This window comes from Myotis lucifugus, unplaced genomic scaffold, assembly GCF_000147115.1.
Source record: "Myotis lucifugus unplaced genomic scaffold, Myoluc2.0 scaffold_54, whole genome shotgun sequence".
Classification (NCBI taxonomy): domain Eukaryota; kingdom Metazoa; phylum Chordata; class Mammalia; order Chiroptera; family Vespertilionidae; genus Myotis; species Myotis lucifugus.
This window is the reverse complement of record NW_005871102.1, coordinates 6,831,316-6,848,133: the sequence shown is the minus strand read 5'-3', so window position 1 is coordinate 6,848,133 and position 16,818 is coordinate 6,831,316. Positions and strand designations below refer to the sequence as shown.

At 46.6% G+C, this 16,818-nt stretch overlaps 1 protein-coding gene across 1 annotated transcript in view; it reads right to left on the bottom strand.

The window, feature by feature from the left end:
• LAMC2 (laminin subunit gamma 2) overlaps positions 1-16,818 on the bottom strand; it is a 56,303-nt gene that overhangs the window by 18,488 nt on the left and 20,997 nt on the right. The window contains exons 3-9 of the mRNA XM_014456090.2: positions 11,929-12,064; positions 8,938-9,036; positions 6,209-6,345; positions 5,275-5,397; positions 3,645-3,834; positions 1,068-1,180; positions 230-448 (exon numbers count right to left, since the gene is read on the bottom strand). Coding sequence (XP_014311576.1) covers positions 230-448; positions 1,068-1,180; positions 3,645-3,834; positions 5,275-5,397; positions 6,209-6,345; positions 8,938-9,036; positions 11,929-12,064 — 1,017 coding nt within the window. The remainder of the gene's footprint in view (positions 1-229; positions 449-1,067; positions 1,181-3,644; positions 3,835-5,274; positions 5,398-6,208; positions 6,346-8,937; positions 9,037-11,928; positions 12,065-16,818) is intronic.

Here is a 16,818-nt window from a genome sequence, read left to right as displayed (position 1 = left end):
AACCTAGCACCTTTCCCACAACCTGGTGGCATTTCCACAATGAAAAGGATTGGGTGTCACAGAGCACCGTGTCCATCTTCCCCGACTCCAGCCCGGCTTTCCTTAATCCTTTTCCATCTCTGAAATGAGTTCAGGCGCAGGCTTTCTTACACAGTTCTAGCTCATCCGTGGGAGACCCCAGTCGCCTGGCTGCACCCAGCCCCCTGGTCCAGGTGTTCATTTCACTCACCTGTGTCCGGGTCGCAGGCCCCGCCCCCTTGGCAGTTACATGGAATACAGGTGCCAAAAGGTCCCAGTCTGGGTGAATCTCTTTTGTAGCCAGAAGCACAATCCTGGCAGAACTGCCCCTTGTACCCAACAGGACATACACACTGTTCAACCCAGGGTGCGGGGGCTCCGGAGATGGGGCGGGCCGAAATCAGGGTCACGTTGTCCAGGTAGCCAGTGCCTGCAGTGGAGAGAACAGGTTAGACAGAGCAGGCGGCAAGGTCTGATAAAGATAGACAGGCGGGCCTCTCTTTGGGTTTGATCTTTCCTAACTCACTGTCATAGGCGGTGTTCACTCACTCCGCCATGCGTGGAGGCAGAGCCGTCCGTCATGACTGAGCACACGGGCTCTGGGGTCAGAAGAATCAGAGTTTAAATTCTGGCTCCACCCTCACAGGCTGTGTGAGTCACATAACCTTTGCATGAATGTGTCTCCTCAACTGTGGAAGTAACAGTGCGATCTACTGCCCATGTTTGCTGTGAAAATTAGATGAGACAACGCATATGGTATCGTGTGCCTGGCACACAGTAAAGACTCAATGTGACTGTCTTCCAATCACCAGCTTCCATCTAAATCCAGAGACTCTTTTAAGCAAGGAAGCATCATTCACTCTTCAATGTTTTGAGAGAAACATTCCTTTTTAACGACTTTGTCTAGAATCGAAAAATTCAACGCCGAGACCCTACACTGAAACCATGGAGCAGTTTATCTACTTGCTTGGGGGGCTGAACATTAGCGCGCTGAAGCAAATGGAAGGAAAACCTGAGGGGAGGGAACTCCGTTTCCCCCAGTCACTTACTGTAGTCGCCGTAGGTAGCTCGGATCCAGAGGGCTGTGAGGTTCCGCAGTAACCTCCGGTACTCAAAGTAACTCAGCTGGGGGCTCCAGTTACTGCTTGGATGTTCATTTAATCTGCAGGGTTTAAAACCAAAGGCTTAAAGATCCAACTCTTTTCAAGCCTTGTCATTTGTACACCTGCTACAAATTATGCCCAGGAACAGCCAAGCCCTTCACAGCCCTGCTTAGAGAAGAGGCAAAGGACCAGCAGCCACGTCCTTGTAGGCACAACACGGGGCTTTCTCACTCCGTGGGAAGCAGGCCCCACAGGACATGATGGGGGAGGGGGGGCGGAATCCCCATGTAGGAAGCAAGCTCCAAGGTTCATGGCATCCAGTGCTGGCCCAAGTCCTCAGAGACCACTTTCCATTCTTGGTCACGCAAATCCCAATATTAGAAGCATCTCTAAGTTCAAGAAGTTCTGATCCTCAACTCAGATCCCCAAGAGCTACCATTCATTTTTTGTTTTTGTTGTTTAAATAATTTATCTGAGCACATTTCAGGAAGTTAGTTTCCACCTTCTACATCTCATGCGTCCTAATTAGACATCATAGTGCCTCACTCCATCATATCGCCAGCCCCTGAACTATTCTTTTTTATGTTTTTGTTTCCTGGATTTGCTCTCCTAGGAACAACCCTGACCCCTTTGTTTCATTCACTGACTGGTTAAACAAAGCTAACTGTGCACTTGGTTGGGGCCAGAAGCTGTGTTAGGATGGAAGACACAGAGACACTGGGGTGAGGTGGTCAGCACCAGCCAGGGGAGTCGTAGGTGAATAATTATGACACAACGCAGCGAGTGCTATAGCACATGCATGCACAGGCTGCCATAGGAACCCACGAGGTGACTGTCACTTCACCTGGGATTCTGGAAGGCTCACACATGGAAAACCCTATAAGTGGAATCTCAGAGAGCAAAGTGCCCCAGGCTGAGAAGGTGGGACTGGGTATTCCAGGTGGGAGGGCTGTGTGTGTACCACTGGCATAAGCTGCACTCCGTTAATTAAGTACACACTGTGTGTGTGCTGTGGGCCTTCTAACTCCATTTCCCTTACCGCTGCCCTGGGTTAGGCCTCCAGCAACTGCCACTTGAACCACTGTGCGTGTGTTCGGATGGTCCAGTTAAGGACCCCACCTGAAGTATCCTCCACATGGTATTTGCACCAGCCTTCATACCTGATCATACCACTTCTTGACCTCCAGTGTCTCAGTAAGCTTTCCCTTCTCTTACAGGCATGGACAAGACCTCAGCACTTTGCATGACATACAAGGACCACCCTGTGGGTCCTTTCCCAGTCTTTTCAACCTTCTCTGTCCACCTCCCTTATACATGCGGTGTAGCAGCCACAAATAGCTCTCACCAATTCCCCGTATGATGCCCTTCCACACCCTCACCTACATCAACATGCACAGTTGTCTTGGTTTTGTCCCTGGGAAAGTCCTGCCCTTCTTTCTGTCCTCAGCCCACATGCTGCCTCCTCCGTGAAGCTTTCTGTGACTCCTCCAGGCAGAACTGGGCACTCTTTCCTCTCCTCCCAAGTCCCCATGAGCATGCACACCGCTGAAGCAATTCTTGTACTGTACTATGTTTGCTTGTTGACATGTTAATATATTCTACTAGACCTGTGATGGCGAACCTTTTGAACTCGGCATGTCAGCATTTTGAAAAACCCGAACTTAACTCTGGTGCCATGTGACATATAGAAATTTTTTGATATTTGCAACCATAGTAAAACAAAGACTTATATTTTTGATATTTATCTTATATATTTAAATGCCATTTAACAAAGAAAAATCAACCAAAAAAATGAGTTCATGTGTCACCTCTGACACGCATGTCATAGGTTCGCCATCACTGTACTAGACCGTGAACTCTTGGAGGACAAAGACCATATTTCTTCGTCTTGATTTCCAAGCTTCTAATCAATACTGAGCACTTAGAGGGCACAACCCCTTTCCCCAACCTCTCTGTACCCACCATTCAAAATTCCCATTCCCAGGAGAATGAGCAACCCCCTTAGATAGACACAGGGCTGGCCGTGAGCTCACTCCTCCCACCTCTTTCTCTGACCTCACTTCCCAGTGTGTTCCTCTCCCCCGCTCCACGCTCCACTCATGCGTAACCACTTGGAGTTCCCTAAATCACAACCTCCCTCAAGCATACTTTTCTCTGCCTTGTCAACTTTCCCCTTTTCTTTCCTCAGAGAGTCGCTCTTCACTGTCACATCTTCTTGAGGCTCTTTCCTTGATCACTCCAGTGTGAGTTAGTTTTGCCTGTGTGTGTTCAAAACCCGTGTCCACCTTATCTATCTTATAAGCTGCACTGTAACCATTTGTTTATTTTCCTCTCCCATTAGCCTGTGAGAGGCTGGAGGGCGGGAGTCATGTCCTGTCTCAGCACATAACACCATGGCTGGTACATAAAAGGTGCTCAGAAAAGCTTGTTGAATGAACAAATGATGATTGAGCGAATGAAGGAAGGGACTTGACTGCAATCGCAGCTTGTTCTATTGGACCCACTGGTAGTCTCTCTTCTTACCTGAATGTGTAAGTCTTGGTGATCCCACAAGGCAGTGTCTTGCCAAGCGGCATCAAGGGAGCTGTGATCCGGAGACCAGCACCTTCTAGGATCACGTCGTGGGCAGATGGGTGTCTGCCTCCCCTGTCCACACGGTAGTCAAAAGACAGGCTTTGCCCATAGCTCACCTGCTGATTCCCGAGAAATTTGGCTGTGAAATAGAATTTGAAGAGACTGAGATCAGTGTGAAGCTGGAGAAGCAAATTAGGGAGCAAGTCTGCACTAATGTTGGCCATTTCTGTTGGAGCTTGTATTAACCACCCACCACCCTGCCCCAAACCACCCTCCGGAAGAGCCAGTTCACGGCACTGGACATGGTCACACTGCTGTCAGCTACAAAGACGGATTCGTTACGGAAATGCTAAAAGGGCCTCATTATCACACGGTTCCATCTATTACAGTGATGGCGAACCTTTTGAGCTCAGCGTGTCAGCATTTTGAAAAACCCTAACTTAACTCTGGTGCCGTGTCACATATAGAAATTTTTTGATATTTGCAACCATAGTAAAACAAAGATTTATATTTTTGATATTTATTTTATATATTTAAATGCCATTTAACAAAGAAAAATCAACCCAAAAAATGAGTTCGCGTGTCACCTCTGACAAGCGTTTCATAGGTTCGCCATCACTGATCTATTAGATCAGTGGTCACCAACTGGTGGTCCGTGGACCACTGGTGGTCCATGAGGTCCGAAAGGTTGGTGACCGCTGTATTAGATGATTCATGGCATGGCCCTGTGACAGACCAGTATGTTAACATCCCAGGTATACCGGCAATAGTGCCATTTGTTACCTAATGCTTTAGAGCAGGGGTGGGGAACCTTTGTTCTGCCACGGGCCATTTGGATATTTATATCACGTTCTGCCACAGAATTATCAACTTAAAAATTAGCCTGCTATATTTGGTCAAACATTTAATTAACTCACCCCTAATGCCTTAACAGGGCCAGGCCAAATGATTTCACGGGCCTTACATGGCCCGCGGGCCGGATGCTCCCCACCTCTGCTGTAGAGTTTACAGAATGCGTTCACAGACACCATTACATTTGATGGCAATAACACTTGGAGGCAGACATTTCAATTCCCATTTAACAGCTGAGAGCACTGAGGTTTGGAAGATTAAAGAGGACAACTCATCCGGGAATCACATATCAGCTAAGGATATGTGACTAGGATTAGCATTCTCACCAGAGCTTTGCCATCCAGTTTTCCTATACCACTGACTATTTTTAAATCTACAAGTGCTTAAAGCTTTGAGAAATGCCTTGTTTTTGCTTTTCCATCTGCTTCTCAACAGGCCCACGGATTTGACTGCAGTCCCTATATCTTTTATATCTTGTCTTGGTGGGAAACCTAGAAACTTCCCCTTTGATTAAAGTAAGACCCTCACCCAGGGTCTGACCGCCTGGACACCCATTCTGCTCTGTTGCGCCATGACTTTGTCAAACTGGACTGAAGCCCCAACCGTCGGCTGCGGGTACAGCTGCCCTGAACACTAAGGGACATGGTTTCTCTTCTCCAACTCCGCTCCTCTATCCTCACTTCCTAGTCTCATAGGTTGGCTTCTATAGGACAAACGCCGTACATACCAGGAGCTACAAAATAGACAGGGTCCGATCGTCGTGCCGAGCTAAACACGTCCCGGTGGCGGGGTGACCAATGGAGCTTTGCAGGAGACCCATTTCTTTGGACAGCCTTCCAGCCGTCAACATCTGGAAGACAAATAAAACCACTCTGCATTCGGACACACCATCTACTGAGATAAACAAGGCAAGATGTGCTTGCCAAAAAGTCCTAGCGGTGAGTAGCAAGTGGGGTTTTCTCAATATTTCCACCCCCATGTCCAGTCCTCAAAACTCCCCAGGCTCCTCTCTGCTTGGGTCTCAACCTCATCTGCTCTGCCCACAGCTGCATTGACTTCTAGTCTTTGTGTCTCTTGTGAGAAGAGAGCACGTTTTCATCTGCCAGTAATTTGGAATATTATTTTATTGACATAAACAGTGTCTGGCCTTAGTGAGGAAAGAGGGTCCAGTATGTTCAAAGGGAAATCCAGAGTTGGAATCATCTGGATCTCCCACATTTTTATGGTGCTTTGTAGCTTGGGAACTAATTTCACATAAATTAACTCGTTTAATGTATGTGAAAGGAGTATGATTAGTGAGTGTGAATTCCAGGAAGGAGCTCATAAGAGCCCCTCCCCCCCGCACTCAATCCACTGAATGATTCTTTGTGGTTTTGAAACAGATGGGGATGGGAAATGCAGGGAAATGAAACCCTGGTCTCTTTTCAGTGATTCTTTTAAGTTATTCATACGCTGGTATGAGTAACTTGTTCAGTTATAACTTCTTCAAGATACCAGAGTCTGCCTGATTGGCCTGTAATAATAATGCACATTAGAAACTAGAAGAGAGTTGCTAAAGGTGACTCCAGACTCCCGTCCTATGGATGGCCATGTGGTTATCTGTCAGCACAGAGCTCTGTACAATGTTAAAAACAGAAATTCTAGAAAACAGAGGACTTTACCCTGATGGAAGGCAGAGGTGATTTTGTGGACGCTGTAGTCCCCAGAGCTGTGGCAGCTGGCTGAATGCCCGTAGCAAAAACACTGGGTACAGCCCTCCGGGTTTCCTCCATCCAGGTGATAGTACCCTGGTCGACACCTGCAGGGGCATTTTGGAAGTCAGGATAATAGTATAGGTTCTTTCTTTCTTTTTTTAAAAAAATATATTTTATTGACTTTTTACAGAGAGAATGGGAGAGGGATAGAGAGTCAGAAACATTGATGAAAGAGAAACATCAATCAGCTGCCTCCTGCACACCCCCCACTGGGGATGTGCCCGCAACCAAGGTACATGCCCTTGACCAGAATCAAACCTGGGACCCTTGAGTCCGCAGGCCGACGCTCTATCCACTGAGCCAAACCGGCCAGGGCTATAGGCTATTTCTTAGTCCATGTAGAGAATATAATGACTGTTCTTTCCTACTTTCTCTCCCACCCGGGCCTGTTCATTCCCAGAGGGGCTAAATACAAATTATACATGCCATCCCCACTCCCAGACCACCTGGGGACAATCATAGGCCCTCCCCCCACCCCACCCCACCCCCGCTTCCCCACCTAGTGACAGAGCATGGGGTGCATTCACTTTCTCTCCCTCTAGTAGAGCAGAATCATGTGTGAATTGGTGGTTTGGAAACTTAGTGATTTCCCCATTCTTGGTGAGGAACTGAGTGGAGGTCATGTGGGCAACAGGGGGTGGGGTAGGGCAGGGCTATGCAGAGCTGGACTCATCCTGGAGTAAGGGCTTCATGGGGACAAAAGGGGGAGGGAGGGCGCAGGAAAGGAAAGCAAATGCTCCAGTCCCAGCACCCACTTAGTCCCACTGACCCCCCTCCCCCAACCAGAGCACTAGGTGTTAGCTAGCATCCCTGCCCCTTGTCCCCGGGCTCTGGCCCAGCGAGGAAAAGGGCTCTACAGAAGCAAAGTGTGGGCTAGAGTTCCACCTCTCTCTCAGCTCGAGCTGTCCAGGGGCTTCTCTGAGGACCACAGCTGCCACACAAGTCCCAGATGTTGGGGTCCCAGAGAAGAGGGCAGGGGAAGCTAGGGAGGACATGAAATACCGATAGTTTCAAGTATCATTTATTTAACACTTCAAATGAAATGCCAGGCACCTGATGTGTGCTCTCTCATTTAATCCTCACCACAGCCCTATGAGATAGCAATTGTTATTTCCAACTTTCTTAGATGAAGACACCAAGAGAGGTTAAGAAGCCTGTTCATTCAGCTGGTAAGTGGCTGAGGCAAGATGTAAACTCAAGCACGTTTGTTTCTAATCCATGTGGTCTAACTCACTGGACCATAGGTCGGGCGTATGTTCATTGTGCAAAATCCCAGAAAAGCAAGTTGGCTGTGATGCTTCAGAGAACAGCTGTAAGTAAATAAGCATGGCTTTTTCTCTATAGGGCAAGGGTTTTAAAAAAAATCATATGGTTTCTATGGAGGAAACCTCTGTAGATTAAAAGAAATTGAAAAACAAGGAAGGAAAGAAGAAGGGAGGAGGAGGGAGAGGGAGGGAGGGAGGGAGGGAGTCCAGAAAGGGTAGAGAGGGCATGACAAATGGAGGAAAGTGAATGAATCAGGCAATACTAACTAATAGTGTTTATAGGGATGCACTTGCATAACAAATCATGAAGAAAAGTAAGGAAGTGATCACCCTAGAAGTCAGAATAGTGGCCACTTCCAGGGAGGAGGAGAAGGGAGGAGGAGGAGGGAGGAGGGAGGGTGTCGTTGGGATGCCACATTTTCAGCCGAGGTCTATTTCCTACAGTTGGTGGTGCCGACAACATTGGTTTTATGTGGCTCTCTATTTCTGTGTTATATTTTGAAATTAAAAACGTTTTCAAAAAGTGACTTCTCTTTTAACTCTGAAGCTGCGATTCCTTCTCCCCATCTCAGCAGCAAAGAACCCCCTTGAAAACCGAGATTGGAATGTGCCTGGCATTGCCTCTGCCCAGGTAGGAGTGATTGGCAGGATGCCAAGAACTGCTTTCTTACTTGGGAGGAAATGAGAAGGAAGCCTTTACCCCTGGGGCCTCGCAACAGCCCTCTGCTCGCCACAGTCTCAGACTGAGTGGAGGGGGTGGGGAGAGGAGGACAGAGCTTTAGGTCTGGGCAGTGTCTACACAGGAATGTCCTACTGCAGCAGCTGAGGGTGGGTCTCTTCTCTTGGGGCCACCTGCCCAAGCTTGGCATGGGGCCTGCGTGCTCTTACATCTCCCCCGTTCATGTGTGTGCATGCAGCCACCATGCCATCCCTGGGCGGGTCCTTTTCTGCACACGATGGTTAAATATGGCCATACACTGTGATATTCCCTCTTACAAGAATTTTCCCAACGTGCTTAATTAGGTCAGGCCTTTCCTGGGAGCAAGATGAGTCATGTGACCTCGTCACTGCACACCACCTGGTAGCTGAGCACCTGGGATTCAGAGCCAGCTGGCAAAGGCACTCACTGGGGCCCTGTGCCTCTACTGTGGTGCAAACGAAGAGAAGGAGCCACAGCTAACGCATGGAGTCCAGTGAGATTTGGGGGCTCAGTTGTATTTCTTTTTTAAGCTTCGTTTTTGAGGACAGAGGACAGGAAGAAGGTCATCAACATCTGTTAAGTGTCTCTTTCCCATAATTGCACTAGAGGATGATTTATGCTAGTGGCCAAGGGCCTCCCCCAGCTGTGTCCATAGGCCCGAGTTCACAAACCTATCACAGCGCTCCCCGGTGACAGCCGGCTTGCAGACACAGCGGCCTGAGTCGCAGGGCCCCGAGACGCCAGCTGGGTCACAGTCACACGTGGGGTCTCTGGGAAAGAAGAAAACAAAAGTTAGGGATGTGTTTCCAACTTTACACATAAAGATCAAGTGCTCATCTGCCAAAGTCACCGACTTGAGCGGATCTTTTCTCTTCAGTGAGGCCTCTCTTGGCTATCCCTGTCCATGCTCATGCCTTGCTGACCCTGTACAGACTCATTTGTCTATGCCAGGGCTACTCCAGTGTGGTCTGGGTGGCAGCCGGTCCATGACCTGTTTGCTACCGACCCCTAAAGAGAGGAGGGGCTTTGTGCCAGAATGTAAGCCACACTCATCACTAAGCTGTCTAGTTTGGTTGACTGTTTGGTTCAGTTGATATTAAAAAAAAATTGTTTCTCTATTGTTTAATTCAATGATATCTGCTTTTATTATGATTAATTCCATCTATTTGCTATTTTAATTTAGTTCTTTCTTTGGGTAACAATTTTATTGAGATATAATTCACATGCTATGTAATTCACCCATTTAACGTGTACAATTCAATAGTTTTTAGTAAATTCACAGAGTTGAACATCCATCACCACAATTTTAGAATATTTTCCTCACTCCGAAAAGAAGCCCTGTGCCCATTAGCAATCCCCCTCCATTTCCTACCCAGCCCGAGGCAGCCACTAGTCAGCTTCCTGTCTCTTCTGCACATTTCCTATGAATGGAATCATACAATATGTGGCCTTTTGTGTCTGGCTTCTTTCACTTAGTATGTTTTCAAGGTCCATCCATGTCATGCCATGTATCAGTACTTTGTTTCTTGAGGGCTGAATAAAATCCTATTATGTGGGAATACTATATCTTGTTTATCCATTGAACATGTGTGTACTAGTTTCTGTGAAGATATATGTTTTCATATCTCTTGAGTGGAATTGCTGAGTTTGGCTGATTTTTTTTTTTTTGGCAAGATTTTCTCAATAAAGTTCTTCATTATTTAATGTTGGCACAATCTCCTTGTCTCGTGCAGACCAGGGCTTTGACTAGTGACTGGTCAAAGCACGGGTCTCTGTCACTCGGTTTGGAACACAATTATGTAGTTATCTCATGGATCCAAAACCAAGTGTCATCTGTACTCTGCTGATCTGCTCCTCCTCTGACTGCCCTATGATCCCATCCAAATCCTGCCCAGACTTGAACTTGACTCCTTCCTCTCCCTTACATTCCTCATCCAACCAGCTGCCAAGTCCTGTCAGGCTTCCTGAAGATTTCTTTGCCAATCTTCACCTTTAATTCCCATGGTCTCCTCCCTGTCTTAGCCCCTCCGTACTATTTATCTAGACCAGCGGTTCTCAACCTGTGGGTCGCGACCCCTTTGGCAGTCAAACGACTCTTTCACGGGTCGCCTAAGACCATCCTGCATATCAGATATTTACATTACGATTCATAACAGTAGCAACATTACAGTTATGAAGTAGCAACAAAAATAATTTTATGGTTGGGTCACACCATGAGGAACTGTATTTAAAGGGCCAGAAGGTTGAGAACCACTGATCTAGACCCTTTGATGGGCATTATACAACATCTACTGGCTGCTAAGAACTGGGGATACTAAGCCATGGGAAATACCGCTGTTGTCTGGGAGTCTCAGGGACAGTAAAGCAGGTGGCAACTGTAGCCGAGCTGGAACACCCTCTATGTGCCGCCTCCTACAGGGATGCAGCAGTGAACAAGACAGAGTCATAATGGGGCTCAGATTCTAGCGAGAGGGACAGGCAGACAAGCACATATAGAAAATGAGAGATTTGAAGTAGAATAACAGAGTCAGAACACAGAGGAGTGGGGACTGGACAGGGAAGGCCTCTGTGAGGCGATGGATGTGGTGGGGATGGAGCCCCAGGAAGCTGTGTGTGGCTGGGGTGGGGGGTGGGGAAGGGCAGTGCTCTAGGCCAAGACCGAGGTCACATATACTTGGCTCCTTTGGAGGAGGGAAGGAAGGCTAGTGCGCTAGAGTGCAGGGAGCCTGGGGGAGAGAGGTGAGAAGTCAGGGAGCCTATGACGGAGGTTGGAACAGGAACTCGCACGGCCCTACTGGCTTTGATGAGAACTCTGGACATTCTGAGTGGGAAAGGGAGATATCAGAGGACTGCAAGCAGAGAAGTGATATGATCTACTTGTGTTTTAGGAGGGTTACGAAAAGGAGTTTGGGCCCAGGAAGGGTCTCTGAAGATCATCGAAAAGGGGGCAGGGAGGCTGGAAGAGAACAATCTATGCAAAGGCCCAGAGGGTAAGAGAACATGGGAGAGTGATGACTGGGGCAGACCAAGCATGGCTAGAGGGATCTTCTATGGGCAAGGGGACACAAACCCTCCGCAGGCAGCCTTTGAACTAATGGCTTCCCTGCCAAGCTCCCCCTCCTGTAAGCCACCCCAGCGTCCTGCCCGCTCTGCATCTCTGTGGACTGGATATGTGATTTATAATGCATGCTCCACCTTCTTCCAGCAAAGAATGTGAGGAGGGACAGAAGCTGCTTCAAACTAATGGAGATTAAAGTTATGCACAAAAGTTCTCTACTCCAAGCTCATTTGGGTTGGAACAGGTCCCAGGTAGGAATTTGGAGATTCTTACGTCCATCGTTGTTCATCTAAAGGGGGCAACTGTCAGGGTGCAGAACGTGGGTTCCTGAGCCAAGACGCTGGGCTTGACTATTACATCCACCTTCCCCAGGAACATGGGGCAATTTATTTAACCTCTCGTGGAATCAATTTTGTATCTTTAACATGAGTATAATGGAAATCTCAACTTCTTAAGGTTATTGTGAGGGTTGCGATAACCCACATGAAGTTCTCAAAGCAGTGCTTGGCACACAGTAGGTGCTCAGGGACTGTAAGTGGTCACAAGGGTTAATATAATTGTCATTATTCATGGCAGCGGCAGCACTGGCGGGCAGGGTACTTACATTAGCCTTTGGTCTTGGGTGCACCCGGCATCAGTGAGCGTGTGGAAGCCTGGCAGACATCGGTCACACCTGTCTCCTGTCACACCTGGCTTACAGCTGCACCGGCCGGAGTTGTCACATCGAGCGCTAAGAGAGCCTGTAACCGACAAGGTAGGGGAAAGGAAAGAAGAGGAGGAAATAGGTAATTTATATGCTGTTAGAGAGCACTCTGGGGGACAATAAATACTATGAAATAACCACCACCTGCTCCCTCTAGCAATTCCCACATCGTCTGAGCTTGCATCTGCCCCCCAGGGAGAGTTTTAGCAGCAAAGGATGTCTTCTCCCGGGACATGAGTGGAAATTACTCCTGAAAGTGTTTTAGTACATCTATCTGCCTCCTTTCGACACGAAGTAGTGTGCAAGCCACTGCTTTTTAAAAGAAGTCTGTCAGATCCTCAAGATCTCCAGAAGGAGGACATCTGTGAATGGGCATGGCCTCCTGGAGCAAGTGGGCATGAGGAAGTGAGCCACATTCTCTCCTATTTCTGGCAGGCAAAAGCTGTCTTTGAAGGGTTAGTGTTTGAATGGTGTGATTTTTTTTAAGAGGACAAAAAGGCCTCTTAACCAAAAATATCTCTATCAACCTGGAGGGGCAGAAATTCTTGTCGTTGGAGCATCACTCCTTGAGAGGAATGGAGGACGTATGCCTCTTACCCGGTTTAGTGCACGAGAGTCCTTGCCCTGTGATTAACTTTTTATAGACATGCTCTTCCTTGTAAATGAGTCCTCTCAGAGGAAGTGGTGATAAAAGACAAGGGGTGCTCAGGATAACAAGACGTGCCACTCCATCACCTCCGGAACCCATCACCTCGCCTTCTGCCACCCGAGTTCACCTGGACCCCGCCTCTCATCCTGGCCTCCCTACACTCCAGCCTCTATACAGAAGCCAGAGTGCTCTTTCTGGAATGGAATTCAGATGATATTATTTGTCTAAGTTCTCCGGTGGCTTCCCACTATCGGCAGGATACAATGCAAACTCTGTACCGTGGCCTCTCTTACCTCATCTCCTACCCGCCTTCCCTAAGTTCCAGCACCCAGCTCTCCACACTGTTCCTAGAAGGTGCTAAACTGCTTCCCTCCTCGGGGCATTTGCACTTGCTGCTCCCTCAGCCTGGAATGCTGTTGCCCCAGAACTTCCCTAAGTTGGCCCATTCTCAGCACTCGGGTCTTGATTAAATATGACTTCTCTAGAGAAATCTTCTCTGACCCTCATATCTAAAATATCCATCCCACCCCTACTCCGGTCCTTAGCCCTGCTTACTTATGATGAGTTAGCTCGTGTTCTCGGCTTCGTTTCCAGCACCTAGCACAGTGCCTAACACAGAGAAGGGGCCCAGAAATTCGCTGAAGCGATGCACATATGCCAAGAAAGAGACAGGGCTGTTGTGAAAGCACGTAGGAGGGAGCCAAACAATGAGGTGGAAACTGGCTAGCGGTACACCTCACCTACTTTAAAATGTTTCTGTGGCTGGTAGAACTATAAAATCATCTGTGTAGCTCCACTGTGATAATTAGGGTATCCATTCTCTAGCCAGCCAACAGAACACTAGCCAGTTGCTCCTTTAGAAAAAAAAAATCTGTTATCCTTCTATGAACGTTTAATTCACTAGTAGTTACAATTCAAATCAATAAAGGCATTGGCTCCGTACCCATATAAAGGCTTTTATGCCACATATGGAACATGAAATAAATTAGTCACATTCAAAGTTAGAGTCTATGAAAGACTCTATGTCAACTTTGGAAGACTTGGGGGACCTCAGTCATAATAGTCTAAAGTGCATTTTTGAGCACCCACGACATCCAAGACACCGAGTTAGGCACTTTATATATATTAGCTCATGCTAGCTACCAGTGAATTGAATGCCAACAGAAGGATAAAAGGTCCATTTGGGGGTAACAGGGAACTATCAGACCTGTGGTTTAGAAAGACAACTCTAGAGCAATCTGCAGGGAGGCTTGGGAAGGGAAAGACCAGCAGGCTCCCATGAAAGGAATCCGCCATGACGTGATGGCCTGGGGAGGAGAAGAGGAAGGAAACCTGGGAGAGCCACTGAGCCACTGTGGATGTAGAAGGAACAGACTTTGGGGACATGGGTAATGGGGAGTTGTGGGGGACAGGGATCACATGGGTTGCACCAAGGTCTTGGAGGGCACAACGAGATGGAATGGGATGCTATTTACCAAAGAGAAGGGAAAGGAAGAGCAGGATCTGGGGTTGAATCATCCGGAGAGATCGGGAGTTCAGTTCAGACATAGGAAACTTGAGTTTCTAGTGGCCTATCAGGTGGGAATGTAATTCTGGAACTCACGAAAGAGGCTGGAGATGATGTTCACAGCCAAACAAGGAAGCATGAGCTCACTCTGGGAGCAGACAGAGAGGGCTGAGTAAGTGCCCAGCTTAGAAAGGGAGCCCCATGGATTAAGGAAAGAGGTGACCAGAGAGGGGAGAAGTCTCAGGGCAGAGGAAGGCCAGGAAGGAGAGTTTTGAAGGAGAGTTAAAGGAGGAGGAGGGTGGGATAGTTTTCAAATCTAAGGCCGAGAACGTTTTACAAGACGAGAATGAAGAGAGGTTGTTGGGCTTGATAGTTAGAGACAGCCATGCTCACTGCTCTACCAACCGTTAAAGGAGCTAAAAACAAACAAATAAAATTATACTTTAATAAGGAACATTCAACAGAAGAAATATCTCTTTAATATAATTGAGTTTTGTTTTTGTTTTTTAAACACAAATGGGTGCTGATCTGGGACTCAGAAACATAATTTTTCCCATTCAAATGAATGGAACTTATGCTTCTTCGGAAAACTCCTTCCACAGTTTTTCAGAATTAATCTTATAGGATGAAGAAGACTGTACTTTGCTTTTGGGTTTGACCCAAATAACCCCCAAATGGTACTCTATAAAATACCTTTCTGAGGGTTATTAACAGTCACCTCATAAAAATAGGCAGTCTGTGTTCCAAAGAGTTTGGGAAATAGTACAGACTAAATCTTGCAAAGATTTATAACATAATACATTCAGTAGGCATAAAGCTTAACTTTTTAATGCCAGTGTCTCCAAACATTATTTGACATTCTTACAGGCAACACCTATTATTATCTGGAGGAACGCAGTGTTCCTTAGGACATTATCTATAGAACACAGCTCTAGACGCTGGGGGGTCATGAAAAGAGCCCAGGCTTTGAAGTCCAACAGATCTCACTTCAAATACCAGCTCTGCCACTTATTTGCTTGTGTCCTTGGGCAAACTGCTCATTCATCACTTCTTTGAAGAGGGGATAACAACTTGCACCTTGGCGAGCTGTCCTAAGACTTTGAACTGAAATACGAAAAGTGCCTAATTCAGTATCTGATGCATAGTGGGTGCACAAGAATTGTAGTTTATACATTATCCCTAGGCCTCCTTCAAGCCTCACCAAGTACACAGGCTCCTACCATGAACAGGACGACTTTATTTCATGTTCCAAAACGTCCAAAGTGATAGCACTGGGTTTCCAAAGTGTCTCATTGACATAAAAGCACCGTCCCAGTTCCTACATCAAGAGCTACTCTCAGGGGCCGTGAACAACTGGGTTTCAAGAACAGATGGGAAAAGCTTCCTGTTTCAAGTCTGTGTCCCAATAAGCACTTTCAGAACTTATGAACATATAGTCTACATGCATCTGAGGACTCAGGAAGGTATTCTAAAAGGATTATCAGTTATCAATTATCAATTATACCCTCTCGGTTTAAAATTTAAAATTTAAACTGAGAGGGTATAATTCCTCTTGAGAACCCAATGGCTGTAAGTATACACTTGCATTTAAAAATAACATGACTATTACGAAATAATTCTAGGTAATAATAATTAAGTAATTATTATTTAAGACATGTTTTAAATAATAACTCAAATGTTAGAGACTGAGTAACCCACTGTCAGGTTCATAGGTATGTAAAAAAAATGGTAAAATTAAGAGAACAAGTCTAATATCATTGATGTCCACACAGATCTCAAGAATTTAGGTGTCATGGGAGGAATAAACACACATGCACACACAGTGAATTTCAAAGTATTTGCAAAAGGGTATCTGGGCTTATACACGTGGTTATACGAATTAAAGACAATAGCCTGATTGCTGAGCCCACAAAGTCATCACATAAAAATAAGTCTAGTTGCTCTGATTATGAGAAACTGATGTGAAGTCCAAATCTGTGACCAGCCGAGGGATTATTCATGCTGTTGGCTTCCTTTGCCATACATGGGATGATAGCATTATTTGGAAAGATGTAGTCTCCCACATTTGAAATTGAATAGACAACAAGGTCCCTTGTGAAGGTATTATTTGAAAGTGAAAAATATCCTTTGATTAAGAGGCTGAGAAATCACTTTGGGAATTAATCTGGTGACTCTGGTTTAGTCATCTGTGCAGCTCGGGCCCTTCAGTTTCTTCATGGTTGTTTTTTTTAATTGATTTTTTACAGAGAGGAAGGGAGAGGGATAGAGAGTTAGAAACATCGATGAGAGAGAAACATCGATCAGCTGCCTCCTGCACATTCCCTTCTGGGTATATGCCCGCAACCAAGGTACATGCCCTTGACCGGAATCGAACCCGGGACCCTTGAGTCCGCAGGCCAACGCTCTCTCCACTGAGCCAAACCGGCTAGGGCGAGTTTCTTCATGTTTTTAATGCTGGGTGGAGTGTGTTAATACACACATAAAGAACACCTAGTATGAGAAAGTGTTCTGGAAAAATAGAAAGCATTACCCAGATCTTAGGAAATAATATGCATGATTTTTTTTACTGGACCTCTAATTATCTGCTGTTGATATTTTGATATTTTTCTTTCACACAGAGGGAATAAAAGGGAAT